At 40.8% G+C, this 17,244-nt stretch overlaps 1 protein-coding gene across 33 annotated transcripts in view; it reads left to right on the top strand.

Moving 5' to 3' along the window:
- The window catches only part of MYT1L (myelin transcription factor 1 like), a 770,605-nt gene that overhangs the window by 497,898 nt on the left and 255,463 nt on the right, over positions 1 to 17,244 (top strand). For 22 of the 33 annotated variants that reach the window (XM_069728021.1, XM_069728020.1, XM_069728019.1 and 19 more), the window contains 3 exons: positions 11,029 to 11,083; positions 11,268 to 11,301; positions 14,054 to 14,116. The exons of 9 other annotated variants lie outside the window; for them this stretch is intronic. In XM_069728021.1, the coding sequence (XP_069584122.1) occupies positions 11,029 to 11,083; positions 11,268 to 11,301; positions 14,054 to 14,116 (152 nt within the window). The remainder of the gene's footprint in view (positions 1 to 11,028; positions 11,084 to 11,267; positions 11,302 to 14,053; positions 14,117 to 17,244) is intronic. 2 more of the 33 variants (XM_069728032.1, XM_069728008.1) reach the window with 1 other exon arrangement.

Genomic DNA, 17,244 nt, shown 5'->3' with positions numbered 1-17,244 from the left:
AATTATGTTTAAAAAATGATGCTGATGTTATGTAGACATGTGGTAAATGTTACTTAGCAACATATTTTTCGGCCTATAGCATGCACTTTTCCCCAAAAAAATTGGGGGTGCGTTTTACAGGCCGAATGTAACTTATCGGGGGGGTGAGAGGCGGTGGTGGAGTGGTATCACAGGAAACAGTGTACCTTCCTCAGGAAGCCAGCAGCAGCAGGAGTGGGGCCATGATGCAGGTGAGCAGAGCAGAGTGCATTGCTTTCGCTGGTGACCATTTTTTGAAGCCATGGACCACCAGAGGTGACGCATGCCCAGCTTGAGATCTTGGCCCAGCCCTCCTCCAACACAGGGCACACAGCATTACTCCACTTCTGTTGCCGCTAGCATCATGCAGCAGGGACTATGCCTCCTGTGACCCCGCTCCACCGCTGCCACCAACCCCCTGGTAAGATACCTTAAGTTTGGACTTTCAATGAACCTTCATCTTATAAAAGAATCTTTTATTTTTGCAATTTTTTTCTCCAAAATTTGGGGTGCATCTTATGGTCTGATGCATCTTATATTCCAAAAAACACGGTAACTATTTCATGTGATATAACTATCTGGCTTAAATGCATACAAACTCAAAGCTTAAAAATTGCTAAATGTTCCCCTTTTTTAACCCCTTCCCGACCTCTGCCATACTAGTACAGTGCTGCGGGAGGTGCATTTCTGACCAGCGCAGTACTTGTACAACGGCATGATCACCGTGGCCTCACACTGAGCACCGCGGTGATCGCGTGCGGGTGTCAGCTGTATGTGACAGCTAACACCCCGCCGCAATGCCCACGATCAGTGTTAGCACCGATTGCGGGCATTTAACCCCTCTGATGCCGCTGTCAGTACTAACAGTGGCAGAGAGGACAATCGCTCAGGGATGGGGGCTCCCTGCGCTCTCCCAGCAGAACAACGCAATCATCACATTGTTCCTGTGGTCTCCATGGAGACCCCACCTCCAAGATGGCTGCGGAGCTCCTTCTGGGTTCTGGAGTGAGGTGGCTTGCATGCGCCTGCTAAGAGCAAGCCTCCAGGCAAGCCTCCTACGCTGCCTGTCAAATCGCTGATCTGACACAGTGCTATGCAAAGTGTCAGATCAGCGATCTGACCTTATATAGTGATGTCCCAAACCGGGACAATGTAATAAAGTTTAAAAGAAATATGATGTGTACAAAATTTTTTTTTTTAAATCCCCTAATAAATAAATAAAATAAATAAATATTTTACCAATAAATCCATTTATTTATGTAAATAATAATTGAAAAAACAATAAAAGTACACATATTTGGTATCACCACATCCGTAACGACGCAAACTATAAAACTGTCCCACTAGTTATCTCCTTTAGTGAACACCATTAAAAAAAAACAAAAAAAAACAAACAATGGTTTATCATCACACCGTCGAACAAAACGTGGAATAACACGCGATCAAAAAGACACATATAAATAAAGATGGAACCGCTGAAAACGTCATCTTGTCCTGCAAAAAATGAGCCATCACACAGCATCTACGCAAAAAAATAAAAAAGTTATAGCTCTCAGAATAAAGCGATGCAAAATAATTATTTTTTCTATAAAATAGTTTTTATTGTATAAAAGCGCCAAAACATAACAAAATGATATAAATGAGGTATCGCTGTAATCACTCTCCACTCTACTCTCAAGACCACATCTCACCACCTGTGCACTTGACCCAATGCCATCCCACTTCATCCCAAACCTCACCACAGTCTTCATCCCAACCCTAACCCATCTCTTTAACCTATCACTAACAACTGGTGTTTTCCCCTCAAGCTTTAAACATGCCTCCATCACACCTATCCTCAAAAAGCCCTCTCTTGACCCTTCCTCTGTATCTAGCTATCGCCCTATATCACTTCTCCCCTATGCCTCCAAGCTACTGGAACAACACATCTACCTTGAACTGTCCTCCCATCTTTCTTCTTGCTCCCTCTTCGACCGCTTACAATCTGGCTTCCGGTCACACCACTCCATTGAAACTGCCCTAACTAAGGTCACCAATGACCTCTTAACCGTCAAGAGCAAGCGACACTACTCTGTCTTCCTCCTCTTGGACCTGTCGGCTGCCTTTGACACAGTGGACCATTCCCTATTATTACAGACCCTCTCATCCCTTGGCATCACAGACTTGGCCCTATCCTGGATCTCATCATACCTCACAGACCAGACATTCAGCATCTCCCACTCACACACCACCTCCTCACCTCGTCCCCTATCTGTCGGAGTCCCACAAGGTTCAGTCCTAGGGCTCCTGCTCGTCTCCATTTACACCTTTGGCCTGGGACAGCTCATAGAATCTCATGGCTTTCAGTATCATCTCTATGCTGATGACACACAGATCTACATCTCTGGACCAGAAATCACCTCCGGACTAACCAGAATCCCTCAATGTCTGTCCACTATTTCATCCTTCTTCTCCGCTAGATTTCTAAACTTAACATGGACAAAACAGAATTCATCATCTTTCCCCCATCTCACGTGACCCCCCCAAGGAACCTATCCATTACAGTAAATGGCTGCCCACTCTCCCCAGTCCCACAAGCTCGCTGCCTCGGGGTAATCCTTGACGCTGATCTCTCCTTCAAACCACATATCCAAGCCCTTTCCACTTTCTGCCGACTTCAACTCAAAAATATTTCACAAATCTGTTCATTCCTCTGCAAAAACCCTAGTCCATGCCCTCATCATCTCTCGCCTTGACTACTGCAACCTCCTGCTCTGTGGCCTCCACTCAAACACTCTTGCACCCCTCCAATCTATTCAAAACTCTGCTGCCCGACTAATCCACCTGTCCCCCCACTATTCCCCAGCTTCTCCCCTCTGTCAATCCCTTCACTGGTTCCCCATTGCCCAGAGACTCCAGTACAAAACCCTAACCATGACGTACAAAGCCATCCACAACCTGTCTCCTCCATACATCTGTGACCTCGTCTCCCGGTACTTACCTACACGCAACCTCCGATCCTCACAAGACCTCCTTTTCTACTCCCCTCTTATCTCCTCTTCCCACAATCGTATGCAAGATTTCTATCACCCCTACTCTGGAATCCTCTACCACAACACATCAGACTCTCGCCTACCATCAAAACCTTCAAAAAGAGCCTGAAGACCCACCTCTTCCGATAAGCCTACAACCTGCAGTAACCACCGATCGACCAAACCGCTGCATGACCAGCTCTACCCTCGCCTACTGTATTCTAACCCATCCCTTGTAGATTGTGAGCCTTCCGCGAGCAGGGTCCTCTCTCCTCCTGTACCAGTTATGACTTGTATTGTTTAAGAATATTGTACTTGTTTTTATGTATACCCCTCCTTACATGTAAAGCGCCATGGAATAAATGGCGCTATAACAATTAATAATAATAATAATAATAATGATAATAATCATACTGACCAGAAGAATAAAACTGCTTTATCAATTTTACCAAACGCAGAACGGTATAAAGGCCCCCCCCCAAATAAATTCATGAATTGCTGGTTTTTGTTCACTCTGCCTCACAAAAATCAGAATAAAAAGCGATCAAAAAATGTCATGTGCCCGAAAATGATACCAGTGAAAACGTCAACTCGTCCCGCAAAAAATAAGACCTCGCATAACTCTGTGGACCAAAATATGGAAAAATTATAGCTCTCAAAATGTGGTGATGCAAAAACTATTTTTTGAAATAAAAACAGTCTTTTAGTGAGTGACAGCTGCCAAACATAAAAACCCGCTATAAAAACCCGCTATAAATAGTAACTCAAACCCCCTTTATCAACCCCTTAGTTAGGGAAAAATAATAAAATAATAAAAATGTATTTAGTTCAATTTTCCCGTTAGGGTTAGTGCTAGGGTTAGGGTTAGGGTTAGGGCTAAAGTTAGGGTTAGGGTTGGGGCTAAAGTTACTGTTAGGGTTGGGGCTAAAGTTAGGGGTAGGGTTGGGGCTAAAGTTAGGGATTGGGTTGGGGCTAGCGTTGGGGTTAGGGTTTGGATTACATTTAGTGTTGGGATTAGGGTTAGGGTTGGGATTAGGTTAGGGGTGTGTCAGGGCTAGGGATGTAGTTAGGGCTATGGTTATGGTTGGGATTTGGGTTAGGGATGTGTTGGGGTTAGGGATGTGTTGGGGTTAGGGTTGTGGTTAAGGTTGGGATTATGGTTACGGGAGTATTCGGGTTAGGGGTGTGGTTAGGTTTATGGTTAAGGTTGGGACTAGGGTTAAGGGTGTGTTGGGGTTAGGGTTAGAGTTAGAATTGGGGGGTTTCCACTGTTTAGGCACTGTTTAGGCACCTCAGGGGGTCTGCAAACGCGACAAGGTGTCCAATCTCAATTCCAGCCAATTCTGCGTTGAAAAAGTAAAACGGTGCTCCTTACTTTCCGAGCTCTGCCATGCGCCCAAATGGTGGTTTACCCCCACATATAGGGTATCATCGTACTCAGGACAAATTGGACACCAAGTTTTGCAGTCCAATTTCTCCTGTTACCCTTGAGAAAATAGAAATTTGGGGGCTAAAAATCATTTTTGTGGGAAAAAAAATGATTTTTTATTTTCACGGCTTTGCATTATAAATTTTAGTGACAAGCCAGAGATGGTATGTCACTCTCCATAAGGAGAAACGATACCCCTTAGACCCCAGTCCAGAGCCTCTCACCTAGCCAAATTAGTTCTCATGCTTCGCACTGACGAGGGCCAACAGCCCGAAACACCGTGTCTGCGAATTGAGATACTAATTTGGCTTTTATCCTAAGTCATATTGCATGACTCGTTAAAGAGTTGATTGTGACTTGTAGGATCGCTACTTCCAACAGGTGGCACTATAGAGTTTAAGTCCTCTTTTTTTCAGAAGAGGCAATTTGCATATTATATTTCCCAGAGGAGCATTGCATGGCGAATAAGCCTCCTTACCTTGACAAGCCAGAGATGGTATATCACTCTCCATAAGGAGAAACGATACCCCTTAGACCCCAGTCCAGAGCCTCTCACCTAGCCAAATTAGTTCTCATGCTTCGCACTGACGAGGGCCAACAGCCCGAAACACCGTGTCTGCGAATTGAGATACTAATTTGGCTTTTATCCTAAGTCATATTGCATGACTTGTTAAAGAGTTGATTGTGACTTGTAGGATCGCTACTTCCAACAGGTGGCACTATAGAGTTTAAGTCCTCTTTTTTCAGAAGAGGCAATTTGCATATTAAATTTTAGTGAAACACTTGTGGGTTCAAAGTTCTCCCAACACATCTAGATAAGTTCCTTGGGCGGTCTAGTTTCCAAAATGGGGTCACTTGTGGGGGGTTTCTACTGTTTAGGTACATCGGGGCTCTGCAAATGCAACGTGATGCCCGCAGACCATTCCATCAAAGTTTGCATTCCAAAACGGCACTCTTTCCCTTCCAATCTCTGCCATAAGCCCAAACTGTGGTTCCCTACCACATATGGGGTATCAGCATACTCAGGACAACTTGTCCAACATCTTTTGGGGTCCATTTTCTCCTTGTAACCAAAAAAACAATACATACAGGGTATAATTTGAAGGTATAACCAGAGAACTGAAAAAACCCTTTAAAATATAACTTTTAATAAATGCTGAGTAAAAAATACCCATAAAACCAGGTCAGGAGACAGTAATACCTTAATCTATCTTAACACAGACAATGAAAGGATAGAGACTAAACGGTGGGGGGGGCGTGATCTTTCCCTCACTCACCCTACCTCACACGGAGGTTGGCACCCTAAAATCGATGTGGCGCCCCCACTCGTCGACGGCTCTCCCTTATGATCCTACAGGATCTTATCCAAAATGAAACCACCACCACACCATGGTTATGTTGGCATAAGATTGTCTCTGTAGTACATCTGCTAACACAAGGTATACTCCTGTGAATACACTGTGCCTATGATTAGGGTATACCATGAGGTGTTGATAAAAGGCCTATGATTACTGTATATTGCAACTGATTATTTTGCCTCTATACATTAGACACCTTGTGCACCTTTCTTATATAAAGATCAATGGAAGGGTTACAGTCTATAGGACCCTCTTCTTGTGGAAACTATCCCACATTAGATCTTTAAAACTATCTTTTTACACCTTATAAGTATTTGTACACTTTATATTAAGTTATGGTGTGGTGGTGGTTTCATTTTGGATAAGATCCTGTAGGGTCATAAGGGAGAGCCGTCGACGAGTGGGGGCGCCACATCGATTTTAGGGTGCCAACCTCCGCGTGAGGTAGGGTGAGTGAGGGAAAGATCACGCCCCCCCCCCCCACCGTTTAGTCTCTATCCTTTCATTGTCTGTGTTAAGATAGATTAAGGTATTACTGTCTCCTGACCTGGTTTTATGGGTATTTTTTACTCAGCATTTATTAAAAGCTATATTTTAAAGGGTTTTTTCAGTTCTCTGGTTATATCGTCCAATTTCTCCTGTTACCCTTGGGAAAATAAAAAATTGGGGGCAAAAAGATCATTTTTGTGAAAAATTTTTTGATTTTTTTATGTTTACGGCTCTACATTATAAACTTCTGTGAAGCACTTGGGGGATCAAAGTGCTCAACACACATCTAGATAAGTTCCGTAGGGGATCTACTTTCCAAAATGGTGTCACTTGTGGGGGGTTTCCACTGTTTAGGTACATCAGGCGCTCTCCAAACGCGACATGGGGTTGATCTCAATTCCAGCCAATTCTGCGTTGAAAAGTTCAAACGGTGCTCCTTCCCTTCCGATCTCTGCCATGTGCCCAAACAGTGGTTTACCCCCACATATGGGGTATCAGTGTACTCAGGACAAATTGCACAACAACTTTTATGGTCCAATTTCTCCTGTTACCCTTGGGAAAATAAAAAATTTGGGGTGCAAAAATCATCTTTGTGAAAAAGATTTGATTTTTTACTTTTACGGCTCTACATTCTAAACTTCTGTGAATCAGTTGGGGGTTCAAAGTGCTTACCACACATCTATATAAGTTCCTTAGTGGGTGTACTTTCCAAAATGCTGTCACTTGTGGGGGGTTTCCACTGTTTAGGCACATCAGAGGCTCTCCAAACGCGACATGGCGTCCGATCTCAATTGCAGCCAATTTTGCATTGAAAAAGTCAAATGGTGTTCCTTCCCTTCCGAACTCTGCCATGCGCACAAACAGTGGTTTACCCCCACATATGGGGTATCAGTGTACTCAGGACAAATTGTACAAAAACTTTTGGTGTCCAATTTCTCCTGTTACCCTTGGTAAAATAAAACAAATTGGATCTGAAGTAAATTATTTGTGAAAAAAGTTAAATGTTCATTATTTTAAACATTTCAAAAATTCCTGTGAAGCACCTGAAGGGTTAATAAACTTCTTGAATGTGGTTTTGTGCACCTTGAGGGGTGCGCTTTTTAGAATGGTGTCACTTTTGTTTATTTTCTATCATATAGACCCCACAAAGTGACTTCAAGTGTGATGTGGTCCCTAAAATAATGGTTTTGTAAAATTTGTTGAAAAATTGAGAAATCGCTGGGCAACTTTTAACCTTTATAACTTGATAACAAAAAAAATTTGGTTCCAAAATTGTGTTGATGTAAAGTAGACATGTGGGAAATGTTATTTATTAACTATTTTGTGCGATATAACTCTGATTTAAGGGCATAAAAATTTAAAGTTGGAAAATTGCGAAATGTTCAAAATTTTCGCCAATTTTAGGTGTTTTTCACAAAAAAACGCAAGTAATATCAAGGAAATTTTATGTGTATCATAAATTACAATATGTCAAGAGAAAACAATCTCAGAATCAGTGGAATCCGTTGAAGCGTTCCAGAGTTATTACCTCATAAAGGGACAGTGGTCAGAATTGTAAAAATTGGCCCGGTCAGAAAGATGAAAACAGGCTTGGTCTTCAAGGGGTTAAAAAAGAATCCGATATTTTGATAAATAAACACAAATTAAATCAACAAAGTTTACCACTACCATAAAGTACGATGTGTCATGAAAAATTTTTCTCAGAATCACTGGGATATGTTAGAGCGTTCCAGCATTATTACCTGTTCAGCATTGAAAAAATTGGCCTGATCAGGAAGGTGAAAACAGACTGGGGGTGAAGGGGTTAATGAATAATGCCGAGTTACTTTGTGCTCTGTCTGGCCTCATATTCATCACTGTCTGCTTTTTTCAAAAAGATGTGGTATTTACGTATTTGTGCTTACCTCAAAAAGTCAAGCACTGCCGAAAATTAGGTCAGGCAGAGCACAAAGTGAACATGTCTGCTTCATTAAAGTCAATGGCCCAAATGGCGAATATGTCTGAATTCCAATTTTTAGCGCCACATAACTAAAGCTTCAACAGAGCCACTGACGTGTTTCAAAAACATTATGTGGACGTAGACTTAAGAATATCTCAAGAAGAGTGGTGCGAGATTACCAACTTTGAAAAATACATAATTAGGTTTTACTGAGCCAGGAGATGTGTTCGCCATGTGTATCTATGTGTCGTCACCCAGTGGTTATGATGTTAACTGCAGCAAGTTGAGATATTTTCTATGATGTCATGATGGTGCACTGAACTTGTATAATGACAGGCTGGAGTCCTTACCAATCATCATGATTGTGCACTGACACCACTTGCTTGAAACCTCATAAATTCAATGCAAAGTGATTTGTCCCACAGGACAATGTGTAACTAATGACTCACTACTACATTTGTGGTGAAGATTTGTAGTGAAAAATTACCTTCTAAAGCTTTCTAAATTTCTGGAACATGCATCCCTGGGGGCACATGTGATGCCATTCTGTGCTTTTAATAGATAGCACACTCCAAAAATATTGCTTTGGGGTATGGGTTAATTGATGTAATTTATTTGAGGAGTTACTTAGCCTAGTATTGAGCAACACTTAAAGGCTTTGACAAAAATTTAAAAAAATGATCACACCTGGTAAAAGTTTCATTGCTCTAGTGTCCCTACCATCTTGTTGACTTGTCTTCAGCAGAGACCTTCCACACATGGGCACCTAAACGCTGCAACTAATCACTGGCTGACCTCAGGCATCTTCCATCATACATGAAAACACCTCTCCTGAGGTTGCAGTGGCCATATAGAAATAAACAACAAAGACTGGTGGGAGAACATCAGAGCAGTGACACTAGAGCAGTGGGGCATTTACCACGCGAATACAAATTATTTTTTTATTTTACCACTTTGCTTGCTTGAAATATATTTTTTGGCTCTTCGGAGAGATTTTAACTCTATTGCCACCTTTTAGAAGTAACAATCCTAAAAGTCAATAACAAGCCTTGCCGTATGACTTAGAATAAAAAGCCAACCCAAACTCTCTATTTGCAGACACGCGTTTTGCGGTGATTTTTTTCTAAAAATCCCGGTTTCGCTGATGCACATTACTTTCTAATGAATATTACAAGATTCTTGTGATAACCACCAGAAAGATTTGAAGAAGTTACTATATGTAAATATTTTTATATATTGTTGTAAATTTGGTTAAGCAAATAAAGTAAATTATACACACCTATTTTTTTTTGTTCAACGCAAATCCAGAACTGTTGCTCTGACGCTCCTTTTGGTTTTTCTATGTAGTCATCAAATGACTGCTACAGCCAATTTGAGTCCTTAGTGGTCACAAGCCTTATTATTGGCATCACGGCTCCTATTGGTGAACGGTGATACCAGTTGTATGGCACATGACCGTTTTGGGTCACGTGCTGACCGATTAGTGACAAAAAGTCAGAGCATCAGTGCTGGATCTGAGATGGAATGAAGAAATTGGGTGTAGCTCTTAAAATACATTTCAAACGTTTTATAAAACCTTTGAAAGGAACCTTTGTCTTGATTCATGCTGTCCAAACCTCAAGCAGCATAAATCAGAGCCTGGCTAGTCTGAAGAGTCAGCTGGGCTTCTCCCCGCACAGCTCTAGTTGATTGACAGCTCTTTTCTATGTATTTACATAAGCAAAGACCATCAATCAACTAGATCGGTGCAAGAGGAAGCTGGCTTGGGGTCGCTTGTCTAGTCAAATCTATCCCTATGGTCCCCAGCAAGGCCTTCAAACTATATCTTCTCTAAAATGTGGAAACGTTCCAAAGAAAGCCATACCTGTCTGAGCACGGTGGTTTAGTGGTTAACTCTGTAGCTTTGGATCGCAGGAGTCCTGGGTATAAATCCCACCAAAGACAACATCTGTTCTCTTCTTGTTTGTGTAGGTTTCCTCCCAAGTACTCTTGTCTCCTCCCACACTCCAAAGACATACTGATAGAGAATTTAAATTGTGAGTTCTAACGGTGACACTGATGACAATGTCTGTAAAGGGCTGCGGAATTTAATAGTGTTCATAAGTGAATAAATAAAATAATAAATTCATGCTGTCCATGGTTTCGGCATAGCAGCTTTTTAAAAGAAAAAAATATATATTTATATCTATATAAATATATTTAAATCCTGAATAATACTAAATTTAGAAGGGAAGTCCTCTCAAAAGAAGATGAAAAACATGGGGTATAAAAGCATGAAAAAAACTGATCTAGATCAAGCATGGTCTTCTCAAAGAGATTATGGTGTGATAATTCATTTACAATCTGGAGGCGACAAACAAAATAAATGCTTAATACAATATATAATAAATATTAGGCGGAGAAAAATATGCAATACAAGCTACGAAAGTATAACATTAGACAGAATAATGCCATCCTAGAGCGTCAATATTAGAAAGTTCCAATTTAAATAAAATATACGCAAAGAAATATGATTTTTATCAGGCCAGCGTATAACATAATCGAATCTACGGAAATGCCACATCTAAAAATCTATAGCCACGGTCTGAATCCGAGCAAAAGCAATAATGAAAATGTAAAGAATTCATCTGTATTCAATATAATTACCAATCTTATCACGTCACGTAAAGAAATCCTTGTTCTAAAATAGAATTAAAAGATTGTGTGACAGTCTGCAGCAGACAGTGCATTGATAGTCTGTGCATGAAGAATAAGAGCATTCACTGCCTGCTAATCTATTCCCAGATGGAGGTGGATACAGACGAGAAACGGCATCGCACGCGCTCCAAAGGTGTTCGAGGTACGTTCCGTGCTTCACTAAATCACTCAGGGCCTCCACTCTGAAATGACCTTCATCCTGCAGATTCTCTCCTCGCAATTCATTCTGACCCTTACTTTTGCATAACCTTTTGGGTAATTTTCTATAGCAGAGGGGTACTTATGATAGATGATAAATTTTTATATATTTTCCATTCTCTCTACAGTTCCTGTGGAACCAGCCATACAAGAGCTGTTCAGGTTAGTGCTCAGAGTGTAAAATGTATCCCATTAGCAATTTAGAAAATTCAGGCCTTTTAATGGGCATAATGCACTTTCAAGTTCATCGGTGCCTTGCTCATGCCCTGCTGCATTGATTAAATTAATTCTCTCGAGGCTTGCTAATAAAATAGATTTGGCATTGCCTCCTTTCTTTTTTAACTCTGGTTATTTGATTTGTGGCTATCTGTCTTATTTGCCCTCCATCTCCCTAATTTACCTTTCCAAAAGTAGTGCAGGGTTAGATATTCCTCTAATTAACCTGTCTGGTCTGCATCTAATGCAAGGATAGTCATCCCTGTAAATCATCCATCTGCATTAGGCATATCCATCTCTCATAGTCAACTGTCTACATCGACTCTAGGCATATCCATCCTGCTACTTCACCGGCAGTATGCAACTAATGCAAGAATTATTATGCAAGTGGGGACTTAAAGCGAACTTCCACCTTGGCACTGAAAAGTGACTTTGCATTTGCCATGCATAGTCTCCGAACCTGGTGGGAGGCAAATGAAGAACACCAGGTTGGGCGATTATCCATAACTGAAACATTGTCACTTTTCAGTTGCCGTGTGAAGGCTTGCTTAGTCAATTATTTGGTTTCGGTATAATCTCTTTGACTTCTCTGCAACTTCCTCATGCTCACATTCACTTTCTGCAACTACTAGAAAATCAGGTCTTTATTGGCTTTAGCTGTCCATCATTTTATTATTTGGGGTCTAGAGGTACTATAGAAATGGATTTATGCTTCACCCATACAACTTGACTAAATGTAGACATCACTCGAAGAGTTACGCAAGAAGATCAGACTTCCAGAATTTCGCTATGCTGTATTCCACATTGAGTAAATTATGAGCAAATATTTTAAAAAATCCAAAAATGATCTTGATGCCGCAGCAAAAACCAAAGGATATAGCATAATGTCTGGAAATTATATATGTTCACTCATCTCAGCTGGTGCCTGGAGTCTGGATAAGACACCTATAACTTCTTGATAACTTCAAGATGTGCAAATGTGATTCCTATGGAAAAAAAAAAGAGAATTCTTGGAGTAATAAAATTAGAATGTTAGTAAATCCTGTGCCAACTCTTCATTTACTTATGCGTTTCTAGTGTAAAGATCTATAGTAACTAATCTGATCGAGAAGCTGAGTGGCGTGTATGAAAGAGAAAGGAGAGCATTGGATTTGAGTCTACAAAAAATTTGGTCTCATCATGATGAAAAGATCACGAATAGCATTTGTGTGATACATTTTCAAGGCAGCTTAGGTTTCTTTGTCATTCAGCAAATAGACCCTGACCACTTATAGTTGATTACCCAGTTAGTAAGTTATTACTTATCCATGGAATATTTAATAACTTGCTGGTTGGTAGATGTCCAACTCCTGGGTCCCCCACAAATCGGCAGAATGGGAAATTGTTTTTCCTGATGAGGAACTTCAGATTTACTTTATGCCAAAAGTTGGCATTTTTAATCTACTTACATAGTCATTATCAACCAACAACAACTTCTCTCCTTATCAATGGCAATGACTTTGCAACGCTCTACTTTGGTCATTACATTTAGTAGAAATGGGACCCAGCTTGGAAAAGTCTTAATTGAACATTTAGGGTAAATATAAATGAAAAACTCTAAAAATGACCAAAGAAAAAAAATATAGCCTAGATGCTGTGATATGACTTTTCTTTGACAAATGTTTAACTTGCTTTTAAAACCAGACCATCAATATCTGGTCCTAAATGAAAGTGGGTCATTACCACTTGGAACACTACCGAAAGGTTTTTCAAGTTTTAACTCTAGATTCAATAAGCTTTCACCTGTATTTATAGATTTAGTTTGATTTTATCTATTTTTCATAAAGAGTGATGAAAGTTGAGAGTTGCTTGAGGAAATGTTATCATTGGATTAAATTTAGAAACGTACGAATGGCCATATTACTGTTTTTAGTGATGTCTGTAGACAAGTTGGTACTTTTACTTTCAAGTGTTAGATGCAAATTCATCTTTATCTAGAAATGCTAATTCCAATTATAAATCTAAGAGTTAAAAACCCAGGCTTAAATAATGGGTTACCAAGATTGCCCAAATCTATCCAAAGTCTTCATCGCTATGGTTTATTAGACGACCAGTATAACTATACATCTATACATATGCAAGTCTGTCATTCCTTTCATTTTTGTTTGACATGTGTTGAGATGAGTGTCACAGGATTACCAGCTTTGAAAAAAAAAAACATGATTTTGAGGATACTCTATCGAGAAATGTTTTTGGTCTATGAATCCACATGAGACAACTAACTATATGTGATGTAGGTTAAGTAAGGATGGACACATCGGTATATGCCACATTGAGCATTGAGGAGAGACTTATGCATTTATTTGGGACATCCAATGTGAATAGTTAAATAGGCTAGGGTATTTTAAGTAAAAATCCAACAAAACTCATATTTCTACGCAGTAAAGCCAATACCGCTCATAGTGTCTATGTCTCATGTCAGATGTTCCATTCATTTACCATAGACGGAACCATTTGTTGCCTATTGCTCCATGGTGCATAATCCATACTTAAGATTCATCCGTTGCATTTTCTGTAGACATAGTAAACTCGTAATCTCAGTTTCTGTTGAGCAATGGCCCTACTATACTATTTAATATACACTTAATGTTTAAGTGTGGTCTAGTCTTTTGTCCAAACATGGCACCAACCATTTTTATCCCTTGTTCCTTTTCTGCAGCTGTCCTACTCCTGGTTGCGATGGGAGTGGTCATGTTAGTGGTAAATATGCAAGACATAGAAGGTAATTATAAAATATATACTGCTAACATTTCAGACTTTATGTAATTGTTCTGTAAAGTGGCACCACTGCCGTTTTACATGAAGTTTACGAGCAGTGCATGGCATGTTGGCCTGAACAGTTCCAAATGTGGTAAACCCCTGTCTTTAATGTTCTGTCACCCATATTTTATCAATCGTCCAATTAAAGAATTTAGTGTCTACTCTCAACTGAAAACAAATGTTAATACAAAGTAACACAACACCATTATCCCATCGTTCTGAGGTCCATGTTTACTGCTGATAGTTGACATTGATGAAAAATTATTTGCACAATTTTTTGACTATGTATCTGACTTACTAAGGGATCAAGAGATAATGGAAATATGAACTGAAAGGGAACCTGTCAGCAGGTTTTTAGTATGTAAACTGAGAGCACCATAATGTAGGGTCAAACAGCTATGTGTTTTCAATATAATCAGTGTTTTATCAGTAGGAGGTTATCACTAGAGGACTACTGGCCTTGTGCCTCCTAGTCCAACCAAACCTCCATAACTGAGGTCACTATACATTGTACACAGAAAGCTGGGGTGTGGGTGGGTTACATACGGCTTAACAACTGAGCTCTGCTAGATGTGCAGCAGAGAAAACTCAGTCTGCCATAATTGCTGTACCCTGTGAACTAAGTGATACATCTTACATAGCAAAAACCTGCCAACAGATTCCCTTTAACTCAGTTTCTGCATAATTAAAATAACAAACTATACTGTCTATATAAACTTTATTGCCACCAACAGAACAATTGTGTCCTTCATTAACTTGTCTCTAAACTCAACTTATCATGCAATGTATGGCACAAGATGTGAAACATAAGGAAAGAAATGTCCACATCCTGCAAGATACCCTGATGTAAGACGCCGGGGAGCTATCTGGACATCATTTAATACCTTTAGACTACATGATAATATTAAATATATTTTTTTTTCCTGGATGGCATACAATTAATACTAAATTAGATATCATGACAAATTGTATAAATAAATACAATTCTAGAAAAGTGAAGGATGGACGCATCAGAACAGCTCTAACGACCTAAATAGCGGTGCTATGACAATATATAAAGCACCTACGGCCTTTTGTTTTGTAAGAGGTTTTTATATGTTAAAATGTCCAGTATTATGTTCTTTTTTGGAAGTGCATTGAACAGCAAGGTGGATTACTGCTGATGGAAAAGAGAAAAAATAATCTATTTAAATCTTCAGCTTAGCGAGTGTGAGCGAGCTGAGTGTGACCTGAGCGTAAGTGTGGACGGCGGTAAGTGTGACTTGTGATTCAGTGTCTTTGGATTCAGGGAGTTTCCAAGGGAGGAATTATTGAATTGCTAGCTGTATTTTATTAAAACTTTGCATTTATTTTTTATTTAACTTTTCTGTCTGGTGCAATCCCCATTAGGAAATGTGCTCCAAGAGTGACATTCAGTGCACATATCGCCAAATGTATGCAGTCCTTTATCAGCCGGTCGAGGGTGCATACTGCTGTGCGAGATGTGAGCACGTTGTGCATTTGGAAGCCCAGATACTGAATCTAAATTTGCAGCTGGCAACACTGAGATCCATAGACAATATGGAGAGGAGTCTTCTACTCACTGAGCAGACGCTCAATGGGATAGATGAGGGGGGGATGGTAGAATGGAGCTGCAGGACAGTGGAGCAGCAAGGTGGGTGACAGTTAGAAAGCGGGGTAGAGGGAAGAGTGCCAGGGAGGCTAGTCCTGATCTGGAACAACCCAATAAGTTTGCTAAGTTGGCAGATGAGGGGGGTGCCAGTACAGGGGTAGCACTGCTGCAGCCAGGCATGTCCTCTGAAAGCCGGAGGAGCGACTGCTCCAGTAAGGAGGGAAATAGGAGAGCAGGGCAGGCCAGACAGGTGCTGGTAGTGGGCGACTCAATTATTAGGGGAACAGATAGGGCAATCTGTCACAAAGACAGGGATCGTCGAACAGTGTGACGCCTATCTGGCACTCGAGTCCGACACATCGCTGATCGGGTGGACAGATTATTGGGAGGGGCTGGTGAGGACCCAGCGGTCATGGTGCACATTGGCACAAATGACAAAGTTAGAGGTAGGTGGAAGCTCCTTAAAAACAAATTCAGGGAATTAGGCCGCAAGCTGAAAGCAAGGACCTCCAACGTGGTATTTTCCGAAATACTGCCTGTACCACGTGCCACGCCAGAGAGATAGGCAACGGGAGATTAGGGAGGTTAATAAGTGGCTCAATAATTGGTGTAGGAAGGAGGGGTTTGGGTTCCTGCAGAACTGGGCCGACTTCTCAGTTGGCTACAGGCTCTACACTAGAGACGGGATGCACCTCAATGGGGAAGGTGCAGCTGTGCTGGGGGAGAAAATGGCTAGAAGGTTGGAGGAGTGTTTAAACTAGGGAATGGGTAGGAGGGTATTCATTTTAAAGGAGGGGAAGAAGTGCAGATAGAGACCTGGGTGCAAATAAGGAAGTTGGGGTGGCGGTGGCATGGGGGGTGGGGTTAGAACAATTAATAATTTAAGAAAGACTAGAGGTGCAGAGAGATACATAAAATGTATGTATACTAATGCCAGAAGCCTCGCTAACAAAATGGACGAATTAGAATTAATGTTGTTGGAGCATAATTATGACATGGTGGGGATATCTGAGACATGGCTGGATGAGAGCCATGACTGGGCTGTAAACTTGCAGGATTATAGTCTGTTCAGAAATGACCGTACAGATAATGCATGATAATATAGGTGAATTTAATGAAAATGTAGAGTCCCTGTGGGTGGAGATAAGGGGAGGGAAAAAATGATAAATTACTGATAGGGGTTTGTTATAAGTCTCCAAAAATAATGGAAGCAACGGAGAATATCCTCATAAAGCAAATAGATAAAGCTGCGACTCAAGGAGAAGTCATTATTATGGGGGACTTCAACTACCCTGAAATAGATTGGGGAACAGAAACCTGCAGTTCCAGCAAAGGTAATCGGTTTTTGACAGCTATGAGAGACAATTACCTTTCACAACTGGTTCAGGACCCAACAAGAAGGGGGGCACTGCTAGACCTAATATTAACCAACAGGCCAGACCGCATATCAAATATAAGGGTTGGGGGTCACTTGGGAA

This window comes from Ranitomeya imitator, chromosome 5 (assembly GCF_032444005.1).
Source record: "Ranitomeya imitator isolate aRanImi1 chromosome 5, aRanImi1.pri, whole genome shotgun sequence".
Taxonomy (NCBI): Eukaryota; Metazoa; Chordata; class Amphibia; order Anura; family Dendrobatidae; genus Ranitomeya; species Ranitomeya imitator.
The sequence above is the reverse complement of the archived record's forward strand: the minus strand, read 5'-3'. Positions and strand labels throughout refer to the sequence as shown.